Source organism: Abramis brama, assembly GCF_963993115.1.
Source record: "Abramis brama genome assembly, chromosome: 9".
In the NCBI taxonomy this organism is placed as follows: domain Eukaryota; kingdom Metazoa; phylum Chordata; class Actinopteri; order Cypriniformes; family Leuciscidae; genus Abramis; species Abramis brama.
The window spans coordinates 26,526,298-26,548,859 of NC_139971.1; the positions used below are offsets into that span (position 1 = coordinate 26,526,298).

A 22,562-nucleotide genomic window follows, 5' to 3' on the forward strand; every position below is an offset into this window, starting at 1 on the left:
GCAACTGTTTGGTGTTCAACACCTTTACGTTCACAAATGCAATGTGAAACATTCTAACACTGGAAGTGACCAAGCACTGCAGCATGACAGCTTGAATCTGTCAGAACAGATCAGCAGTTAGCTAGAAGCGAGATTTCAGCAACAGTATAATGGTCAAATTTCATATTCTACTTTATTTTCAATATATTGGTTTAAGCAAACACTGCATATATTAAAATAGCACAATCATTTTACATTCATAATTAGAAACAAAAGATGATTTAAATAAGTCAGTGGAGGCATCATGAACTGGCTTTGACAAAATGTCAGAAGATAATTAAATATATAAATACATTTGTAATCATCAATTCATGATATTTGTGAATAAATACACTACTGTTCAAAGGTTTGGGGTTGGTAAATAATTTTTTAAAAAAAGAAGAAGCTCACCAAGGCTGCATTTATTTGATCAAAAATACAGTAAAAACAGCAATATTGTGAAATATTACGATTGTAAAAAAAAAAATTCTGATTATATATATTAAAAAATGCCATTAATTCCTTTGATGGCAAAGCTGAGTTTTCAGCATCATTACTCCAGTCTTCAATGATTTCTGAAGGATCATGTGCCATTCTAATATGCTGATTTGCTGATTATCAATTTTGAAATGGTTGTGCAGATTCATATTTTTGTGCAAACTATGACACCTATTTTCAGGATTCTTTGATGAATGGAAAGTTTAAAAGAACAGAATTTAACAAATATTATAAATGTCTTTTCTGTAAATTTGCATCAATTTAATTCTTCCTTGCTGAATAAAGGTATTTAAACTGATCCCAAACTTTGGGATTTATCTACAATGGATTGGGAAAATAAAGTGGCTAAAATAGCTTTGCGTCGTGACAATAATAGGATCTGTCCTGTCGACTGATGGACCGGGAGCCACCAGTATAGACAGATTTGTTCATTATAATGGGATCTTTTAGGTTTTGATGGTGTCACAATTCAGAAATCAGATCTATTGTACACATGGTTTAATTAATCTTAGGAAATCTTTCCTGTAAATTCATGAACAAAAGTTCAATACAAAGATCAATACACTAGCAAAGTAAGGTTGTGGGTTTAAATGACCAGAGAACACATATAAGTTACATTGGATAAAAGGTTCTGTCAAATGCATGCATGTAAATTGTGTATCGATACATGTTTTCTGTGGGCCTGTTTGAGAGACAGATCAGACTCAAACTTAGGTCCCTGAGAGCTTTATAAGTGTCACAAATTATACATTATACAGCTTTTTTATGTGTTTTTTTTCCCCTTTAGAATGCTTCATAGTGACTGACCTTTTTAGTGGGCACTCTGATCTTAAGAAGTTCTGCCTCACGACTGAGAACAGACCAGGGAACATGAAGACGAGTGAACCGGACTGTCCTCATCTTGAAAGAAAACGAAAGAAAGAAACGGCATATGTTTAAAGAGTAAAGCACCATTGACTATGCAGTTCATGTCATTTTGGTTTGCAGGATGCAACTGAAAATTTAGTTCTAGATAAGGTGATTTAGCAGTCTTGATTAACACAAGCAGGGGTGCAAACACACACATACACACACACACACACACACACACACACACACACACAGAGAGAGTCTATAAGAAGCAGCTGTTGCTAAAATGGTCTTATTCAGCGTGGATGAGTGACACAGACACACGCACACACAGACACATCAAACACAAACACCTCTGGCAATGAGGATCAACCATAATCTGCCTTTGGGATGGAGACAGCAGCACTCAAAGTTAATCCACACACACAACACAAATGATCTACCACATCACACCACCAACAATCAAACATACACCCACGTCACAGCTTTCACTCAGGATTTCGCTCTCATCAGTCAATCTTTATGCTAAAATGAACCCTGGGGCAATTATCAGTTCCATACAGACATAAAACATAAGAATATGCCTTTGCAGCTTAAAATTTATAATAGTTAGTTAAGCAATAAGCAACATACAAAAATCACTTGCAACTATATGCACTTGCATGGTATTATTTGTTGTTTTGAATTTAATTTATGCTGATTATAACAATGTGTTTAGGCAGATGATTTTCATTATATTATTATCATGGAAATAAAAACAAAAATAAGAATGGTCCTAAAATGGGCTTTATTTTCTTTATGCAAAATATATATATATATATATATATCTCACAATATATATCCGGACATTTCTTCCTAAAAATTCACCCATATAGCATGTAGTGTGTTTTTAAGGTGAACTCAAACCTGCATAATAACAATAAGAACTGTATTTGGATTCATGAGGGCATTTCCTCAGTATAAGCTAGTTTTGTGGGAAAAAGCTGCATGAGTCAACCAATCTACTCCTATTTAGAAATACTAAGCTCTCCCTGCTTCAACTTGGGAAAATCCATGATGCGGGGGGAACCAATCATCACTTTTGACAACCACATTTGTGTCTTTTGCAAATATCTTGCCTGGGGGCTACTGCTGCAGCGATGCAGGAGAGCAAAAAAAAAAGCTTTTTGGCAGCTGTTAACTAGTATTAGAATAGGCTGCATTGCTTGAAAATGAAAACTAGCTCCCTCTCAAAACAAGATAGACTTTTCTTAGTGTGGGAGGGTTTGGGGTTTTCTAAACTGGGTCTCCTCTTGTTAAGTTCCAAGGTCACCTTGGGAATCTTTTGATTGTGCTCATTCTGTTAGTATTGCACTCAAAACTGAGCTCATCCCTGATTATTCATGGCTCAACACATGAGATGATGATATAGTAATATGTTTGCCAGGAAACTGATATAGATACATGCATGGCCAGACAAGAACACACATAGGCTATGTTCGGAATAGCATACTACTATGCTACTATTTTGCAATCTGCATATTGTCTGGCCTATTATGTTTGTAAAAACATACCAAATCCCATAATACACTTCAACTTCCATAACCATATGATGAATAAACTGGAAGTAACTGCATGATTTTACCTTTTTCTTGACTTATTTGATCAGAGTATTAATTGAATTTTAAGACATTTTATACAAGATGGATTTCTAAATCATAATTAGATACCACTAGCGAAATTACATACACTACTGTTCAAAAGTTTATTGTTCATTTTTGAAATTAAGAAATTAAGAAAGAAAAAATACAATTATTCAACAAGGACGCATTAAATTGATCCAAAGTGACAGTAACGACATTTAAAATGTAAAGACATTCATAATTTATCATTTAGATTACAAAGAAATGCTGTTCTTTTGAAATCCAATTAGCATTTTAAAACCATTTCTGAAGGTTCATGTGACTGAATAAATTATCACAGGAATAAAATGCATTATTAAATATATGGTTGTTTTAATTATAATTTTAATTGTAACAATATTTCACAATATTACTGTTTTTGCTGTATTTTATCTATGCTGCATATGTATCTAGTGAGATCATATGACAAAATTGTAGCATATTCTACATGTTGCATAATGCATTCTGTTTCACATATTATTTAGGAATTAAACATAGTAGGCAGTATACTGTGTAGTATGCAGTATGCTAGTATTCCATTCTGAACATAACCATACACACATACACACAAACCTCTTTGTCATGTTCAATCTCCAAGCCTTCCTCCTGAAGTCCTCTTTCAAATTCCTCCCTGATTTTATCTTTTAGTCCATCGGCGGGATCCGTCCCAAGCCCCTCCTCCAGCACCACCTCCGAAATATCGCCCTTCGTACTCCTGCGCGAAGGGGTGGGGCTTTGAGACGGCACGTTACCGTTAGAAACAACAGAGAGGCGGTGTTGGAGCTGACGTCTCTTGCAGTGATATACGAGAACGTAGTCCACTCTCCTCTGACCATCTGCAAAACACAGCCCTCCACCTGGACCGGGGCCTGGCTCCACCTGAAAACACACAACCGCATCTCAGTGACATCTAGACACATCTGCATAGCTCTACAGAGAAAGGCAGTGCATTACAGATTCTTGGAGATCTCTTAAAGCTGCATGGTGTATAGTTGGCAGTTTCAGCTAAAAACTGAGGATCTGGGTCATCCACTGATTGGCTGGTAGTTCAAAGCAGTTGGATGTTTCCTGTCATGCTCACGTTTGATTAGAATTCTGCTTTTGAGGAAGGTGCATAACTAGGACGGTCCCTGAATGGATAAGTGCGTCAGCTGAAATTGCCAATTGTGGTTTTCATAATGTTCTCTCGACACGACAGAAACATCCCCAGAAATATTATGTTCAAAATATATAAGATAATATATTTTCCCTAAAGTGAAAAGGAAATAATAGAACTTCTAAAACGTATATTTTCAAAAAGCTTTTGAGGTTTGTTTTTTTTACATTGTGAGATTGACTTGCACATGGATTCTGGAATCTATCAGTAACTGTCCAGTATTGATATGAGTTTTTCAATGGCTCATGCCGATATCTAGAGATCTTTACCTGTGGGTCCAACAATCTTTGTGTGACCAGCCAACAACTGAAATTCATTTTCTTATGACACCTTAAAGGGTAAGTTCACCACAATGAAAATGATCCCATTATTTACTCACCCTCAAGCCGTCATAGGTGTATATGACTTCCTTCTTTCAGCCAAACACAATCGGCTGACAATTTTGAAGCCTAAAAAAGTGCATCCATCCATCCTAAAAGTAATCCATACGGCTCCAGGGGGTTAATAACGGCCTTCTGAAGCAAAGCGATGCATTTTTGTAAGAAAAATATCCATATTTACAACTGTAATCACTGGCTTCCGGTAACGGCGGCTGTACACGAGTCTAGTTCCGATGGAAGAGTGACCACTAACCCGAAGCATGACGTATTGACGAACACGGAAGTGCAGAGGATAGAGCAAAACAAAACAAAACAAAAATTCTAACAAAATTAGAAGTCTAAAATGAGAATTTTTAAAAAGAAATGTTGGAGGATTTCTACATAAGAGAAGAGGAGCTTGAGTTTGTGGCCCAGCCCTATTTAACCGGAAGCTAGTGATTACAGTATATGAAGTTAGAATTATGGATGTTTTTCTTTCACTTTAGAAGGCCTTTATTAACCCCTGGAGCCATATACTGTAGATTACTTTTATGATGGATGGATGCGCTTATTTGGCCTTCAATAAAATTGCACCATTCGCTCCCATTATAAAGCTAGGAAGAGCCAGGATATTTTATAAATATTCTCCGATTGTGTAAAAGAGATTAATGCCTGTCTATGATAATAAACAACATTTCATGATAATTCCTGCATTAGACAACAGAATCCACACACCGTGTCCTCAGCAATGTCGTTGGTATCATGCCCGCTGCTTGCCATGCCCTGCTGGCCCAGTTCAGAGATATCTCGGGCAAGACAGCGGAGTTTCTCGCTCTGCATTGAAGAGGGCTCACTTCTCATGGCAGAAACACGCATGCGCTCGGGAGCCCCATTCCAATTTTCTGTTAGAGAAAGAGATATTCACAAGTTAGGTTTTAATGTTTATTAATATCTTGCTAAAATTATTATATATTGCTATTTTAAATCTGTTTTGCTTTGACAATATTACATGCAAAACAATCATGCCAATAAATAGATTGAAACTGAAATGGAATTGAGAGAGAGAGGGAGAGAGAGAGCGTCTACTTAGAGAAAAGAAGATAGGAAAACCCGTTCAGCACCAAGGACAGCGAAATAATTGAAGGCTGTGCGTCAATGCTCAAAACCTGTAAACCTGACTTGTAAGCCCCACGTACACCTCTATTCTTTTCAAATATACTCACACTTGACTAAAGCGTCACTTAAATATACCTCATGCCCTCAGGTAAACAAACACAGGGATTCATGACTCTTAAGAGAAAGCTAAGCGCATTTACAGTACCTGGCCAAACCATGCATCACATCACTGTCTATTTGTGCCTTTACTTCCCAGTGCTTTCATATCAAATCACAATTTCCATTCTGTCGTCAATGTGAAAAAAGAAAAAGAAAGAAAGAAAAACAAATCAAAGTGCATTTGATTTCTTAAACACATGGCGTCAGTGGCGCTTGAAATAGCTCCAGCTTATTGCCCCAGCTAATTATACAAACCCCTTACGACACACTGAGACCTATATTTGTTTTCTAAAGCAAAAGGATGAATTCTAACACTATTAGTGACATTAATGAGTGGTAAAGTGTGACAGCCTGTCTGAAGGGGCAAATAATGGCGCGCGCCTTTCACTGCAATTAACATGAACGACCAGTTTGGTGCCCCTCAAATGTTCAGTTTTCATCAGATCACGCAAACTGACTATACATGTATGATTAAATGAAATATCAAGAATGCATCTGCAACAGTTAAATATAAAGCGATAATGAAACTAGCCAATTTGTTGAAGAGACAATTTCATAGATATGCAGCAAATACATTTTCGCTTTGACTCAGAGAAAACAATGCGCGCGCACGGCGCCCACAAACAACATAAACTGGAGTGCCAGGGCTAGTACTCACCCGTGGCAGAGGGCGACCTGTTCAGTGCCATGTTCATGTTCCCGGTGAGATGGTGGACAATCCGCTCGCGGCCCCGCGCAGCTTAACGCGCTCGTGCTGCTGCCGTTAATACCGTGGAGCGCTCGAGACGCTCAAACTTCCAGCGAGAGTCGGACACAGCGCGCGTGCACCGAGAGAACGGTGACAGCCGACACTCCCCCTCCCCCTCAGACACACACTCTGTAACTCTAACACACAAACTCTAAATGCAAGAATGCAAATCCAATTCAACATGCAAAAAACGATATGCCCCATGAATTTGTAATGTATTTATGATCAACAATTAAATAAGAAATAAAAGAATAGTTCACCCAAGAATTCAAGTTCTGACATCATTTACTTACCTCATGTTATTCCAAACCTTTATAACTTCCTTAAATTAAACACAAATGGGATGTTGCCACCTCAAACACTTTCAACAGAATCGTTAGGATCCGTTAAGATTCGTTCAGTGACATAAGTTAACAGGAGGCGACAAGTGAGGGAATGACTCATTCACACAACCGATTCGATCAAGTTTCGTGTTCTTTATTAAATGTACAAATATACTAAGAATGAGCGTTTAACATTCCCTCACAGTTGGTCAGCAGATTAATCGTTCATTCGGTTCGTTCACGAACGAGATATGACTTGTTCATTCAGTGTTTACGAATAAAAAGTCGCGATTAATATATACGCCCCCATTCAAAACACTTGCTGCGACCAAATTTCTGTACAACTTCTGTGTGATTTTTCGATCGATGATGGACGTAATTTAATATTATGAATCTTTACTCATTTAGTTATTGCTGTTTCAAATTGTACTTGCAAAAAGTGAAATCAAAGGTTCGTTCGAATATCCGCCATCTTGATATGTCCTTTGACACCGCACGTGTTCTTTGACTTTTCATGTAACGTACTAACACGGTTGTTAGTACATGAAAAGTCAAAGAACACGGTATAATACGAAAACCGTTTCAGCTCTAAGGACAGTGAAATAATTGAAGGCTGTGCGCTCAAAACCTGTAAACCCTGACTGTAAGCCCCACATACACCTCTAATCTTTTCAAATATACTCACACTTGACTAAAACGTCACTTAAATATGCCTCATGCCCTCAGGTAAACAAACACAGGGATTCATGACTCTTAAGAGAAAGCTAAGCGCATTTACAGTACCTGGCCAAACAATGCATCACATCACTGTCTATTTGTGCCTTCCTAGTGCTTTCATGTCATATAATTCGATAACACCAACCGTGAGCATAATTTACTGTTTAATCACACGGATTTTTTATTTTGCATTTACACCAGTTTGCACGATTGAAAAGAAGAAAATGAAGAAGAAAAAAATAAAAAACAAGTGGCACAACTTTTTAAATCAGACAGATCCTCCGTATGGCATCATTATGGTATGGGTGCATACTTAAGAATCAGCGGAACTGTTTGAATACTGCATATTCAGACATAATTGTTTAATATACTGCTTTTGCATTCTATATACTAGGGAACATGTGGGAACTGACGCATGGCAGTTGTCGTCATGCACTACATTAGAATATGCAAATAAGATGAAAAATTGGATAACAATAGCTTTAAAACCATGTCAGTGGGCAGTAGATAATTTTTCTCTCCTCATCTCCATCACTTTCTTTTTCTCTTTGTTTTTATCTTGCCCTGGCTCTTCACCTCCTAAAGCTGAGCTTTGACTGATATAGGCTTTTCATTTTTGTCTGTGTCAGAGAAGAAAGTAAGCATAGGGTCTCAGACACGTAAACTAAGTTTATTAAATTCATTCACAATATGTAAACATTCATAAATTAATAAATCGTTAAAAAATGTCTGATCTACGTGCATTTCAAGATGCTTGAAGGCCAACAAATGGATAAGAAATGGCTTTAAATCCATGTCAGCGGGCAGTAGATTATCTGTCAATACCTGCTCTCTCCTTTCTTTTTCTCTCAGTCTCCTTATCTTGTCCTGTCTCTTACCTTCCTAAAGCTGGGCTTTTATAATTTACAGAAGGCTACAAATTATATTATGATATTAATTCACAATATGTACACATTCATATTAACCTTGTGCCTGATATGATGAAAACGGCTTCGTTAATGTTTTTGTCCCCTCACAATGACAGTAAACTAATTATTAAATTACATGAATCACGTTACATAGGCCTATTTTCAGTTAAAAATGGCGAAATTAGACAAAAGTTTATTAGTTTGCCTGATTATTTCTGTCAGTCTAACATTTATATTTTTTTAGGGGGGCTTCAAAGTCATACAGTATTGGAAAGTTTAAGTTTTGGGTGAACTACTCTACACATTATATATTGAAATCATACTTGTTAATGATATTCACTGTGAAACGAGTTTATAAAAATAAAAAGTTGTTATATACTGTTTTGACATTTCAACTGGGTCAGTAATAGCCTATGCTTTTAAATAATGTCCAATCTGATTTGTAGCATATTGTCTGCTTGGATAAACCTGGGGTTATGTGCTTTGTTTAAAGAGCACAGTGGCGTTTTCTTGGGTCACTTCTCAACAGAACTAAACCTCAGAGACTTCACCATTAAACAACCACTACCTTATCCTTAGCACACTTTACATTGTTTATTCAATTAATTTACGAGAGAACATTAAATGGCCGCCCTTAAATGAGAAAACTAAAGCAATCATTTAGCCAGTGATTTGAGCAAACTGATCAATAGTATTGTAGTCAGTATCTGATGCTGTTGTGCTGTCCCATCAGAGAATGCATGGATCAGTCATGCACTTTCATAATTACCTTCAAAACACATCATAATAATGCAGTGACTCACTGGGTTTATTAAACATACTTTCTGACACGATGATTTTTATCAGTTATTGTGAAGGTCATGGCAGCTGGAATTGAGATGAATCCTTTTCTGCACATAACAATTTATACGTGTTTTCATTTGGTTACTAACCTTAAGAATTAACCTTTTAGAATATGTGAATGCCATATAAATATTTCATATGAAAATGTGCAGAAAGAGAAATTCTAGAAATAGTTCTACCTTATTATACTCAATATTTCACGAGGCTGAGAAGTGAGTAACAAGTCTTTAATGTGTGACTCATGTCCTCCAGATGTGTGAATTGCACCCTTCACAACTAATTGACAGATCAGTATTCTCCATGCTCACCAACACTCTCACACAAATGGGTTCAAGTATCCAGAGCACCACCGAGTGGTCCAAGCTGAGAACTTGTTTAGCCTTGCTCTTTATTGTAGTTTAGTCAAATAAACAGCCATAAACAACAACCACATATAATAGTTATTCATAAAATGCAGCAATCTGAGATTATTGTTCATTGATTAATGATGTGTCCTTTATACGTTGAAATAAAAACTGAAATTTATGATAAAGTGCTCGATTATCAGTGAATCAGTTGATCCACTGAGCATTAAACCTGTTGTAGATGCATATATGAAAGTGTATTGTAGCAGTTTTGTATGTTATTTTATCAGGTTTCTGTGTCTGTTCTCAGTCGGTGGGACAGGCGTGCGACATGCAGTCACAGCCAGTGACAGCGAGGACTTGGTGGTGTGTTCGCGTGCCGTTAGCGCAGTGTAGGGAAACATTCATGGGCACGGTGCCTGTAGCTGAGCAACACACACACTCGCTCTCAACCTTGTGCTTGTCCAGAGAATACACAGACTTGCTGCTACACTTTCCCTGTGGGTGAGAGAAAGACAGACGGGATAAATTATATGCATATAGCTTCATGATATTGTTGAGACTTTAATGGTAGAATATACTGAAGTGCGTCGACTCGCCTCGCAGTAAGTGAGTTCTATCTTCTCTTCTGATTGGCAGTCGTCCACCCTGATGTAATTCAGAAGACCCACAGTTCTTCTGCACTCTGGCTCGGTACCTAAACAAACATTTAACATATTATGCACATGTCAAGTTCAGATCGGACGGATGGAGTTTATAAACTGAGCAGGGCTGCGTTTCCCAAAGGCACCGTGAGCTAAGTTGATTGTAGAGACCATCGATGGCAATGGTTCTACAATCTACTTAGGCTTAAGATGCTTTTTGGAAACGCAAGCCCCGGATGTTGTGGTGTTTAGACTTACACATCTCACAGCAGGTGTCTTCAATCTGGCTTATTTTACCCTGTGGATAAAGCATACATAGTTTTACTTTTATCACTGTGCAACACAATACATATAACATATTCCTGGATTGGTGTTTAGAGTTTGGTAGATTATGACTAAAGGAATCAGGGTTTTCATTTGTTGGTTTAATAATGTTTTACACTGTAAAACCCAATCGTCATGATAACTCATTTCAATTGAGGAAACCAATTGCCTCTATCCATTTAAGCTTAGAAACCAATGAGTACTGTGAACCTATTTCATTTGAGATTTTCCTAATATACAGTTAAACTATACACAGAATATTAAACACTAACATACCTCACTCTATATTTATAGTGTGAAAAAACACATAAAATAACATTTAATTTCAACATTTACTCTCCTTACAGAGTTTAAAGCAAAGCACGCTGGAAACTAGGAGCCTGCTTTATTTCATTCAGTCTGTGTTCTGCTTAATTTAATCAGTTACTGAGTTCACATATCTTTTTCTATTTCTTTCTAAGTCAAAAGAACTTTCAGTAATATTTGAGTGAAATTAACCTTTACATTTAATACATTTGTGAGTTAATACATTTATAAAGTGTGTGTTTCTACAGGTTTAGCTATACTTGTGAGGGCCAAATGTCCTCCCTTTTACAGCAAAATATTATGACAACCGACTAGTAAGGACATTTTACTAGTCCAGTTAAAAAAAGCTTATAAATCGGTCAAAATATGTTTTTATTTAAATCTAGTTTTACACATGTTTCTGTGATAGGTTTGTTTAGGAGTAGGGGTTGGGTTAGGTGATAGTAAATATCTTTAACCTGATTTTAAATCAGTGGAAGTCTATCCAATGTCCTCAGTAATACAGTGAAACAAACGTGTGTGTGTGTGTGTGTGTGTGTGTGTGTGTACCCCATGCTCCAGACAGCGTTTGCGGTCAAACGGAGGGCATGTTGTCACTAGAGTCTCCAGCACCAGTTCTTCATTCTTATTCACACTGCATGTGTGTTTAGTGCAGCCGTCTGTACGAGTTGTATTTGCCTGAAAACACACATATGTACACATTTATGACACTGAAAATCAATAGAACATCTGGAGCATTTACAGCAAGATGTCTCAAACTACCGGCTCACTGGCCAAGATAGTTTCTATGACTCCTCAAGCATTAATAGTTGATTTTTTTTTTTTTTTTTTGACTGCAGATCACTTCACTTTCTAGTTTGGTTATCCTGTAAACAGTGGCCTTATACACTACCATTCAAAAGTTTGGGGTCGGTAAGATTTTTTTATGATTTGAAAGAACTTCTCTTATGCTCACTAAGGCTGCAGTTTTTTTAATAATAAAACAGTAAAATTGTAAAATATATTTATAATTTTTATTCTTATTCCTGTAAGTAAAGCTGAATTTTCAGCATCATTACTCCAGTCTTCAGTGTCACATGATCCTTCAGAAATCATTATTTTATGCTGATCTGCTGCTCAAGAAACATTTCTTCTTATTATCAATATTGAAAACAGTTGTGCTGCATATTATTTTTGTGGAAACCATGATTAAGTTTTTATAGGATTCTTTGATGAATAGCAGGATGAATTGCTGTTCATAAGAACAGCAAATATTTGTATTAGATATCTTATGTAATTTTAAATGCAATTTAATGGGCCTTTAATGAAAAAGGTTTTAATTTAAAAAAAAACTTTTAAACGGTTGTGTATTAAAGTTCATGGGTGCCTTTGAAATGGTTAAAACAATTCTTCTAAACAAAACGGATCTTAAGCTGGCAAAACATATGACTGTTTTCTTGTTTTGGCCATTTTCATTGACACATAGAGGTACTTATTGACAATAGAGAGGTGAGATGCAAACCTGTGTCTTCCACACTGACTATACTGGCTACAGTTAGTGACAATGACTCATGTCTGCACATATTTATTACTTTCAGAGTGATCAGCTGTCCATCAGGTTGTCGGATGCCACAAGCAGTTGCTATACAGCGACCGCAGCAAGCATTAGGTATTGGCTCCAGTGTATATCCCTACAAAACAAAACACACATATAACTGTACTCATATATTTAGGGCTTACCGTAATTTTAAGGCTCCATATACATAGAAATGAAGATTCTGCCATCATTTACTCATCCTTATGTAATTTTAAAACCTTTAAAATGTAAACAAAACATCTGCTTTTGTACTCCATGGAAGAAAGAATGTAATTTAACGACATGAGGGTAAGTAAATGCTGACAGAATTGTAATTTTTGGGGGTAAACTATCCCTTTAATAATCTCCAGAGTGAGGGTTTTACCTCTGAGCAGGGGGAGCAGCTCATCTTTCTGCAAGAGAGCCGATAACTCCTCTTATCTCCCACACACTCGCAGCGCGTGCACACATCCAGCATCACTCGCTCTCCAGCCTACTCGCACACACAGAGCAAGACACCCCAAAGTCAATCTGTTATGCACCAAGACATCTGCACACGGCACATTACGCACATTAGCATTCTGTATGTTAAGTCAACGTCTTTACCGCAATAACAGTTTGATTCAGCACGCAGGCATTCATTGGAACTGCAGAGAGGGGAAAAAAAGCATTAATATCTAAGGAAGAAAAAAAGAAAAAAAAAATCACAGAGACCAGCACTGAACAGTATGTGTGTGCAGGGTCCAAAATTAACACTTAAAGCACCAAATGGGAGTAAAATTGGATTTGGCAAGTAAATAAAACCACTTCATATATATATATATATATATACACTCACCTAAAGGATTATTAGGAACACCATACTAATACTGTGTTTGACCCCCTTTCGCCTTCAGAACTGCCTTAATTCTACGTGGCATTGATTCAACAAGGTGCTGAAAGCATTCTTTAGAAATGTTGGCCCATATTGATAGGATAGCATCTTGCAGTTGATGGAGATTTGTGGGATGATATGATATACATGATATATGATATACATATATTAAGAACAGTTTTATTCAGAAATTTTATTAATGCATTTTTTTAAGACTTCTCTTAGGAAATGTTCGAAATTTTATTAAATATCAGAAGTGTTTGAGCTCTATAATAGCTATATTTTTATATTATTGGAAGAAAAAAATTGTTAAATTATTGTATGTCATGTTATTTATTTATTGAAGTTTTATTGTTATTATGATTATTTGAATTTCTACAATAAGTTTGCCGTTGCTATTTATAGTGTTTATATTACAATTCAATTTAAATTTGATATATCCAATATTGGCTTTTATTTATCGATGTAAACCAGTTGTGAATATTTAATTGTTGCCACCTATATAAAGATTTAGATCATCACGTAACACTCTACTACAGGAATAGTAATAGATTATGGCAAAGAATGAATCCTTCTTGAAGTGTTCTTTCTCTTTAAAAGTGTGGTCACATTGGCAAAATGTTGGTGAAATTTCACAAGCAAAAAAAGATCCATTGTCTATTGTCAATAGTGTAGCGATGTATGAAGCGCAGCTCACACAGAAGTCACTTTTAGAGACCGATACCGATAACTCTTTATATTTGAAAACCAATATTGGCCAATAAATCTAAATCCAATTTTTTATTTGCCTGATTACAAAAACAAAAGTCTCACCATGTCCCAAGCACACAATTATAATAATGTTCTCATTATAATTTATGAAGCCTATATGACAGACTTGGGCTGCGCATATTGCACTTAACTGTATTTTTCTTTCAAAGTGATTTTAATCATATTTAAAACAATTCAAAAACATCATGGCGAACAATGCGCATCTGAAGTGTCTCAGCTGAAGGAAATACATTATTTATCAGGTTTAATATATCAGCCAAATGTTCTTGGTTCGGGTTGATAACAATAACTTTAAAAATGAACATAAACCGGCCGATACTGATATAGTGGCCGACATATCGTCACCTCCAAACCAAACAGCTGGTTTGTGGATTCATATTGAAATGCCTGGATATCACTCCCAAACATTTGCAAAACAATGGCAAATGTGACCACACATTAAGAGCACACAAGGGTGCATTTCTAATAATTTGCATTGTTAGCCACAAATATCCAAAGGAAAACCAGCTAAATAATTGCATTGTTATAAATAATGTAATAAATATATAGGAAAATAAATGTATTTGATCAGTTCATCTATCATTGGCAGGTGTGGCATTAAGTTAAGTTAAGTTTGGACTGTATGTGTCTGTACCGCAGTGGCAGGTCGGGCAGCAGTCATCCACTGTATTGCACTGGAGCTCTGTGCCCAGTGGACAGGTTGGCGTGTCCATGAGGTGGCAGGACGCGTTTGTATGCTGGATGAACACTTCCTCGTTGACCTGTACACATTCGCTCCACACACATCTGTCGTGCGGAGACACCCACTGCTCTCCCACCTGCACACATGTGAAGTCAAAGATTTATTTCAGATCATAGCGCATTCAAACACAAGCAGAGAGTAGAAGGAAAAAGACTCTACTCGCCTGTCTCATATAGCCTCCTTCCACACAGCTGGATTTACGGCAGTGACCGCAGCACTCGCTTTCTGAATGTGAGTATGTGGTTCCCTGCATATACAAAATCAATGTGAAATCACAATCATTTTTACTTTGCTATAAATGTCTCTAGACATACTGTGCATGATTCATCACTGCATGTTATTGTATGGGAAAACATGAATGTAATTCTGAAAGTTTAAAACAAATTACACTTTTAAATAGTTTCCTTTTTGTTAACATGACAAAGAGACTGCAGGGGTGAAGGAAATTATATTAAGTAGATTTTTATAAAAAAAATAAAATGCTGTTGCGGTGTTCTTGGTGGTTGCCAAGTGTTTGATTTCTCACCCAAATCAAAAGAGCCACTATCATATTCTGGTCACTAGATATAAGAGTCTATGGGGTTATTTTGCCTGCTTTATCCACCAAGAGACAATAGTAAAACTGAGAAGAGTAATAGCACACCTGCTCAACATGTTGCATAATTTGAGGTATAAATAATATATGTAATATATTATGTATAATGTCACAAAGACATTATAAGGGGATATAGTTCACTTGTATAGAAATGAACAGGAGAAATTATAACACTCAATATGGTGGCTGTAGTCCTGCCTTGCGAAGAGCCAATTGCCTTTCTCATAGATGTATCAACTGTTTGTTTACTCTTTAATGCGTATGTGTTAGCTGGACCAGCCTGAAAATATATAGTATTTTGTGTGAATTTTTAAAAGAAGCACAAAACTATTGTTGGCAGATTTTTTTTCTTGATTTGAAATGTGTTACTTAAGCATAACATTAAAATTCATGACTGGAAATCGCTGCCTGGGTTGTTACCAAGATATTCACCAAGTTCATGGCTTGCATTAAAGTCGCATTTTCTAAATGCACGTTGTTGATATTATTGTGAATGATTCTTACATGAATATGTTCATATACGAATCAAAAACTGATGGATAGAACCAAGTCCCTGCCCTAATTTTCTTTGCTTTTCTGATAACCTATTTCTCTCAGATGTACATCACAATACAGACGAAAAGATCTGTCTCTTCTTTCATTTCATCCCGACTTTAAAGGGACGTTGGTTTCATTCAATGCTGAATAAGTGCATGTAAATGTAATACTTGAGGTGAGAGGTACTTCAGATCCCTTCTGAGAGTATGAGTAATAATTATGGATGCCTTAGTAAAAATAACTTGTAATATCATAGCCTGAATTCAAGCCTCAATGAATATTCATGCAGTACACAATACAGAATATTGTGTAATATTGTGCACAATACAGAAGTTAAATGCACTGTAAATGCTGCTACATGTTGTCTTTTAAAGAGGACCTATTATGATTTGTTACATTTTCAACTTTCTTTAGTTCAGTCGGGAAATGAAAATTTATTTATTTATCTGATTTATTTATCAATCTTTGGATTTGGCGAGAGGCTCTAAGGTGCTCGAGCTGCTATACTAGACAGCTTGAGATGCATCCTTGAGACACAAATTTAATAACCAAATGTTTCTTAGCATATGTTTACAGAAGGAGATACAATGATTATGTACATAGAGTTTCTATACAGGACCCACTGCTCTATTATGAAGATGCTAGGAGGTGAAGGGGTGGAGGTGGGTGTAAATGTCTGTGCGACAGACTGCGGAGCATTCGTTGAATGAGCTTAAATACTATAGTTGATTAGAGTAGGTGGAGTAACAAATCAGTTGAGCGTCAGGTGATATTATTTAGCGATCAGTGGTCTGCCTGAACTACGCTTGAATTCCATTCAAGAAAGAAGACGCATGAAAATGGTCTGTGAAGTTACAAAGCACAAAGTCACTCAAAAGGGAGTTATTCTCTATATCAGTTAGAACAGCCTTGAAACGCCTCGATTATGGTCTTTTCAGTTTTCTACTGGGAACAAGCATATATTTAAAGTCCTCCTGCAGTCAATAATTGTATCCCTTAAAACACATCTTTGATGATCACAATGAAATACCTAAACATGTTTTCCTGTGAAAATATAGCAATGTAGCCAATCACAAACATGTATGTTGAATTTGCACCTGGTTTGTCTTAAAGCATATTAAAAAGCACCACATAGACATATAAACAAAAATTAAAACCTTGATTTTCACCACAGGGGGTCTTTAAATAATTCCTGACCAAATCGTCCGAAAAAAAGGTGTGAGGCCTGCTTGAGCTGTGTTAGTGGTTTGTTGAAACTTGCGGTTAAGGGGTTGACATTTTTATCAAACCAGTTGACCAATCACAACACAATGGTGACCAATCAGAGCACATTTCTCTTTTTGGAAGGAGGGGCTTCATAGAGACTAAACAGAGCGTTACTGACAGATTGGAAAGAGAGGTGCTGCAATAATGGAAAATATGTATAAAAAAATAATTATGTGTTTTTTCATGCATGAAAACCTATTAGTAGACCCCAAAAACAAAATCAAGACTTAGTAAAAGGGCATAATAGGTCCTTTTTAAAATAACATACGATCATTATAATACATTCAATGTTCATAAAATTAAATAAAATTCATAAAAATTCACAAATTAATATTACTCAAACCCAAAAAGATTGAAACTAAGTTGTGTAAGACGCACCAGAGGGCAGATCTGGTTGCAGACGGGGTCCACACACTGAGCGATGTGCAGGCCTGTCTGTCTGTCTGTTTGCTGCGTGCAGGTGCAGGTTTTACACTTCTCATCCCACCTGCTGCCCACCTGGTACACCACAGCGTCCACCACACACACCTGCACATATAAATAGTCAATCACATGCTGATTGCAGAGCACACTCCTCAGGACATGGAGCTGCAAGGTCAAGTGAATAACACCTGCGCAGCGAGAGCGCAAAAGAGTGCCAACCTTATCAGGCGTGCAGGTGACCTCTATGCAGCCGCAATCGTTGGTGTTAGTATTCGTGATGTAACCCGGAGGGCATGTGCGGGTGATGTTCTGACAGTCGCACACACATCCGTACGAATCGCAGCACTCTGATGGTGTGACCGACAGCTTCTTGTATGCAGGGCAGGATGGTTTTGTTGACACAGGACACTGATCCCTTTTACAAACTGAGAGAGGGCGGTGAAAGAGATCATTTGTACGTGATTGAAAACCATCTATGTGAAACGTACTAGAGTATGTGTGTTTATGTGCACTCACCACACTGGTAAACTGGCAGACAATCTCCAGGGTTTGTGAGGACGACACTGAGCCCATGATCACAGAGAGGGGGATCTGACCGCTTACAGTTTGCATCACACACTACAAACACACACACAGTACATCACAACACTATATCATAGTATTGCCATTAGGTGTCATCATACCTGTGAGTATATGGTAGTAAAAGCGTAATATATCCATGAGCCTTTTTTATCAACAAGAGGACATTAGGTTAAGATTTATATGACTGTATAAGGGAAATGAAATTTGTGTGTGAGTATGGAGGTGTGTGTGTATTCTCAGCTCACCACACTCATATTCAGGGCAGCACTTGGATCCCATCTTCTCCTGGAGAACCTCACATTGTCCACACTCTGGGGCTGTAGCACAGCAACAGTTGCCATGACAACACACATTGAGAAACCACTTGGAGAAATGGGGCTGATAATAGTGTAGTGGACGAGAGTGACAGTGAGAGAGAACATATGCACATTGTGTCTTTACCTTTAGCATTGCTGCAGGGTAAAGCTGTGCAGTTGATGCGCTGCTGATCCAGACACACACACAGAAGACAGGGGTTTTCCTCAGGATTCCAGCTTTCCATAAACTGAAACACACACACAAAGATCACAAGACTGTTGTATGCAATTCCACAGATCTGACAAAGGCTTATTGGTTTTATAAAGGTGGCATAGCAATATCATAAAGGCACTAATGTTCAATACCTGATGGGCTTTCCCATGGTGGTCCATACACTGACTGCAGGCCTCTTTGCCTACACACTTATCTCCCATTAACACAGACCCTTCAGGGCAGAAACAGCCCTCTGTGGGAGTGTTCAAGCACAGTGATCCATTGCCCTTCATTAAACCATCACCCATCATGTCACCAGGACTGAACTGGCTTTGGCCGCACTGCTCCAAACATCCCGTTTGACACGCAGCGTATTCCATAGAGCCTGAGCATGACATGGCTACACACACAGAAATTGAGATATTTGACAATTCAATCTCAATTAAGTGTCGAATACAAAATGATTAACAATATGCAGTTCACAACATATTTAATTCTGTAATGCAACATTTCGGTGAAAAGTAGGATACAGTAGAAAATAATGTGGGGTGGGATTTGATTTTGTCCATCTGGAGATTTTTTTTTTTATGTCATTGTTTAATATCTCCCCCCTCCCCCACATGTGTGACTTGTGTGAATTGTTTAATCTGCAGTAAGGAAAATTGGAGGAAAGGAGGTGACGGAAGTTAATACATTTTTATGAAAAATCTTTTTTTAGAATAATATACACTGATGATTTGCGCAACATAAAAGCAGGGATTTTGAAAACATTTTTGATAATCTCAAATTATGATCATTATTTGCTCATCTTCATGTTGTTCTAAACATGTATGCTGTTTTTCATAACGTGGGGAAAATGTCATCTGGTTCTTTCCAAACAACAACAATTCATAGAGACAATTTTAATTATTATTTTTTTAATATATATTTTTTACATTTTCTATTTCTGTTTCCCCCTTTTTTTTCTTTTATAATCTTCTAAAGAGCAGCACTGTTATTGTTAACTAAAACTAAAACCTTTTTTAAAAAAAGCATGAAAAAAATTAAATAAAAATAAAGCTAATATACATATTAAAAAACTAATAACATGATTAAAGAACTAAAATGAAAATATAAAAATAAAAGTTATTCAAAATATTAAAAAATTCAAAATATTAATAAATACTATATTAGTATATAAACAATACTAAACACTGCTGGAGGGGTGGATATTATCAGTGATTAATAATAATAATGACCTAAATTTAAAAAAAAAAAATATTACACAAAACAAAGTATAACTACAGAAGTCAAGAACACTATCTCACAAGATAGTATATATATTATATGGTGTTTTATTATCGTTTTTTGGAGTTTGGTCAAGAGGTGTGTAAATATGTCTCCTTTTGTGGTAATAACAGAATACTGGTTTGGAACGACATGAGGGTGATTAATTGATGCCATCATTTTCATTTTTGGGTTGATCTATTCCTTTAATACCAGCTACTAGATCTGTAGCTCCCACATTAAACTTTCTTTCAAGCTTAAGACTTTCATGACTGCACACAGACCTGGTGTAATTCCTGTTTGTTCTCTTTCTCAGGTACATTGATCAAAGTACCACCACCTCACAGGCCTAGAGCCACTGATCTGAGAGGGTCGCAACACGCTTCACTTCATGACTCATTAATCACAGAAGACTCACGGCAGAGGGTGGGCGTCCTCCAGTCCACACACACTCCCTGTTGACGGCACACTGTGCTGTAGGCGGTTACAAGGTCACACACCGCATTAGGCTGGCAGGCCACTCTCTGACAGATCTGCACATAGTCCTGCAAAGGAACCAGCGCGTGACAGCGACTGAACACCTCAGAACTTAACACATCACAGCCCTTCGCCACACCAGCAGCACACGACTCAACCTCCAGATGCTGGACACACTCGCCCAGAGCCCATCCCTTCAGGTACACGTCAGGGTCTGTGGTCACACTGCCGTCAGATAACACTAGACCTGTCTGCTCATCAGAGCAGGAACCTGGAAGAGAGATGGACAAGTTACTTTACACACCCCACAAGATGTTGAACTGGAGTTTGAATTAGACTGACAGGAAGAAGAACTGCAATTGAAAGAATTTCGACATCGTCATATTTTGTCCAAATTATGCCCATTTATTTCCTGCTATATATTTTCTCAACTGATTACATTTAACTTTATTTAACTTTATATTTAACCTAGTTAAAAGAAAAACAAAAACAGGTTTAAATGTTGCCATACAGCCAGATAACTTATCTACAAGTAAATACTGACCTTCCTCAAAATTAATTTCTTTTAAATGAAAGATCTAAACAAGGATAAACAATGCAGATTTATTTTTTACAGCCATCTTTGATCATATTTACCAGGGGTGCCAATCATTCTGACCACAACTGCTGTATATATATATATATATATATATATATATATATATATATATTCTAATAAAATAATAATATATATAAAATAATTTTTATATATATATATATATATATATATATATATATATATTCTTTAAATAATTTAACTAATGACTGAACTAAATACAAATTTCTATAGACGACATTGGATTGATTATTAATATTGTCTAATGTTAATATTATCTGATGGGAATACTCCATGTTTATGAATTATGAATAAATAAATAAAGTGTATTAACAAATGTTAAAAGCCACAGAGCAGTTATATAAACTTCTCTGAATTTAATTTCATAACCATTTCATAATTCTCCCTCTTTAAATATGAATTTGACAATTTTGCATCCTGATTGCAAGGATGCAAGGACTCGATTGGACTTTCAAGGACTAGATTGGAATTTAAAAATTAATTTTGAATACTACAAAATTAATTAAAGTAAAACTCTCATCAGCAATCAAGCACAAAAATTAGTCGTCAGCTTAAAGGAACTGTATTTACCGCATACGCCAGTGGTGTTAGGTTTCATGGAGATGTCCATGTTGATCATGAACTCATTGCTGTGGGGAGTGAAGGTGAGTGTGAAACCATGCTGCTCTGATCTCAGCTGGTGTAGTATAGCACCAATTTGTGTCACAGTTACTCCCTGGATTCTGAAAGGGACTGCGGTAAACACACCGCCCACAGTCACCTGAAATATAGAGAACATGTTTAATCTCTTTGCTAACTTGATTAGCTCTTTCACTTTACATGCTTTTTCAGTGCATCTACCTTCATGTCATCCTGTAGCACCACACTTGTCCCGCCCTCCTTCAGCTCCAGGCTCTTCATGCAGATCTGATTGGGCGAGTTTTGACAGGCAGCCGCATGCAACACTAGCTCCGCCCCTCCTGAGCGAAGCAGCAAATAGGAGCAAGCGGCTCTTAGCTTCAGAGCCGCTCCCGAAAAGGACACAACATGGCTAGTGGAGCTACCCATGCAACTACCTGGGGAAAGAAAGTAAGCATGTTCAAGTTAAAAGTTTACAGTTCATGCATTTCCATTTTTTTTTTATTTTATTTTTTTATGGTTTGTAAAACAATGCAGTATGCAACGTTTTAAAGCTACACTGTGTAGGATTTTCTCCCATCTAGCGGTGAAATTGTTTATGACTACCAACTGAATATTACTTTCTAGCCCCTCCCATTCTGAGGGCGTTTTAACTCTTACAGTGGCCCTATTATTTCAAATCTGCCGGCAGTCGCGAGTAATCTCCCCCTCGCATTCGTCACATAGAGTGTAAAAACGCGAAAGGCGAAGCTTGAAT

The 22,562-nt window shown here is 36.9% G+C and overlaps 2 protein-coding genes across 3 annotated transcripts in view; both read right to left on the bottom strand.

Annotated features, from left to right (window-relative positions):
• ano2a (anoctamin 2a) overlaps positions 1 to 6,615 on the bottom strand; it is a 34,840-nt gene extending 28,225 nt beyond the window's left edge. The window contains exons 1-4 of the mRNA XM_084125011.1: positions 6,475 to 6,615; positions 5,277 to 5,443; positions 3,600 to 3,905; positions 1,324 to 1,416 (exon numbers count right to left, since the gene is read on the bottom strand). Coding sequence (XP_083981137.1) covers positions 1,324 to 1,416; positions 3,600 to 3,905; positions 5,277 to 5,443; positions 6,475 to 6,511 — 603 coding nt within the window. The 5' untranslated portion in view covers positions 6,512 to 6,615. The remainder of the gene's footprint in view (positions 1 to 1,323; positions 1,417 to 3,599; positions 3,906 to 5,276; positions 5,444 to 6,474) is intronic.
• Positions 6,616 to 9,680: 3,065 nt separating this feature from the next.
• vwf (von Willebrand factor) overlaps positions 9,681 to 22,562 on the bottom strand; it is a 41,858-nt gene continuing 28,976 nt past the window's right edge. For both annotated transcript variants that reach the window (XM_084123564.1, XM_084123565.1), the window contains 18 exons: positions 22,028 to 22,242; positions 21,758 to 21,947; positions 20,513 to 20,842; positions 18,981 to 19,228; positions 18,760 to 18,862; positions 18,564 to 18,635; positions 18,253 to 18,354; positions 17,956 to 18,161; positions 17,692 to 17,841; positions 15,079 to 15,162; positions 14,808 to 14,991; positions 13,135 to 13,175; positions 12,914 to 13,021; positions 12,545 to 12,643; positions 11,523 to 11,651; positions 10,602 to 10,641; positions 10,299 to 10,396; positions 9,681 to 10,197 (listed from right to left, as the gene is read on the bottom strand). In XM_084123564.1, coding sequence (XP_083979690.1) covers positions 10,006 to 10,197; positions 10,299 to 10,396; positions 10,602 to 10,641; positions 11,523 to 11,651; positions 12,545 to 12,643; positions 12,914 to 13,021; positions 13,135 to 13,175; positions 14,808 to 14,991; positions 15,079 to 15,162; positions 17,692 to 17,841; positions 17,956 to 18,161; positions 18,253 to 18,354; positions 18,564 to 18,635; positions 18,760 to 18,862; positions 18,981 to 19,228; positions 20,513 to 20,842; positions 21,758 to 21,947; positions 22,028 to 22,242 — 2,591 coding nt within the window. In that variant the 3' untranslated portion in view covers positions 9,681 to 10,005. The remainder of the gene's footprint in view (positions 10,198 to 10,298; positions 10,397 to 10,601; positions 10,642 to 11,522; positions 11,652 to 12,544; positions 12,644 to 12,913; positions 13,022 to 13,134; positions 13,176 to 14,807; positions 14,992 to 15,078; positions 15,163 to 17,691; positions 17,842 to 17,955; positions 18,162 to 18,252; positions 18,355 to 18,563; positions 18,636 to 18,759; positions 18,863 to 18,980; positions 19,229 to 20,512; positions 20,843 to 21,757; positions 21,948 to 22,027; positions 22,243 to 22,562) is intronic.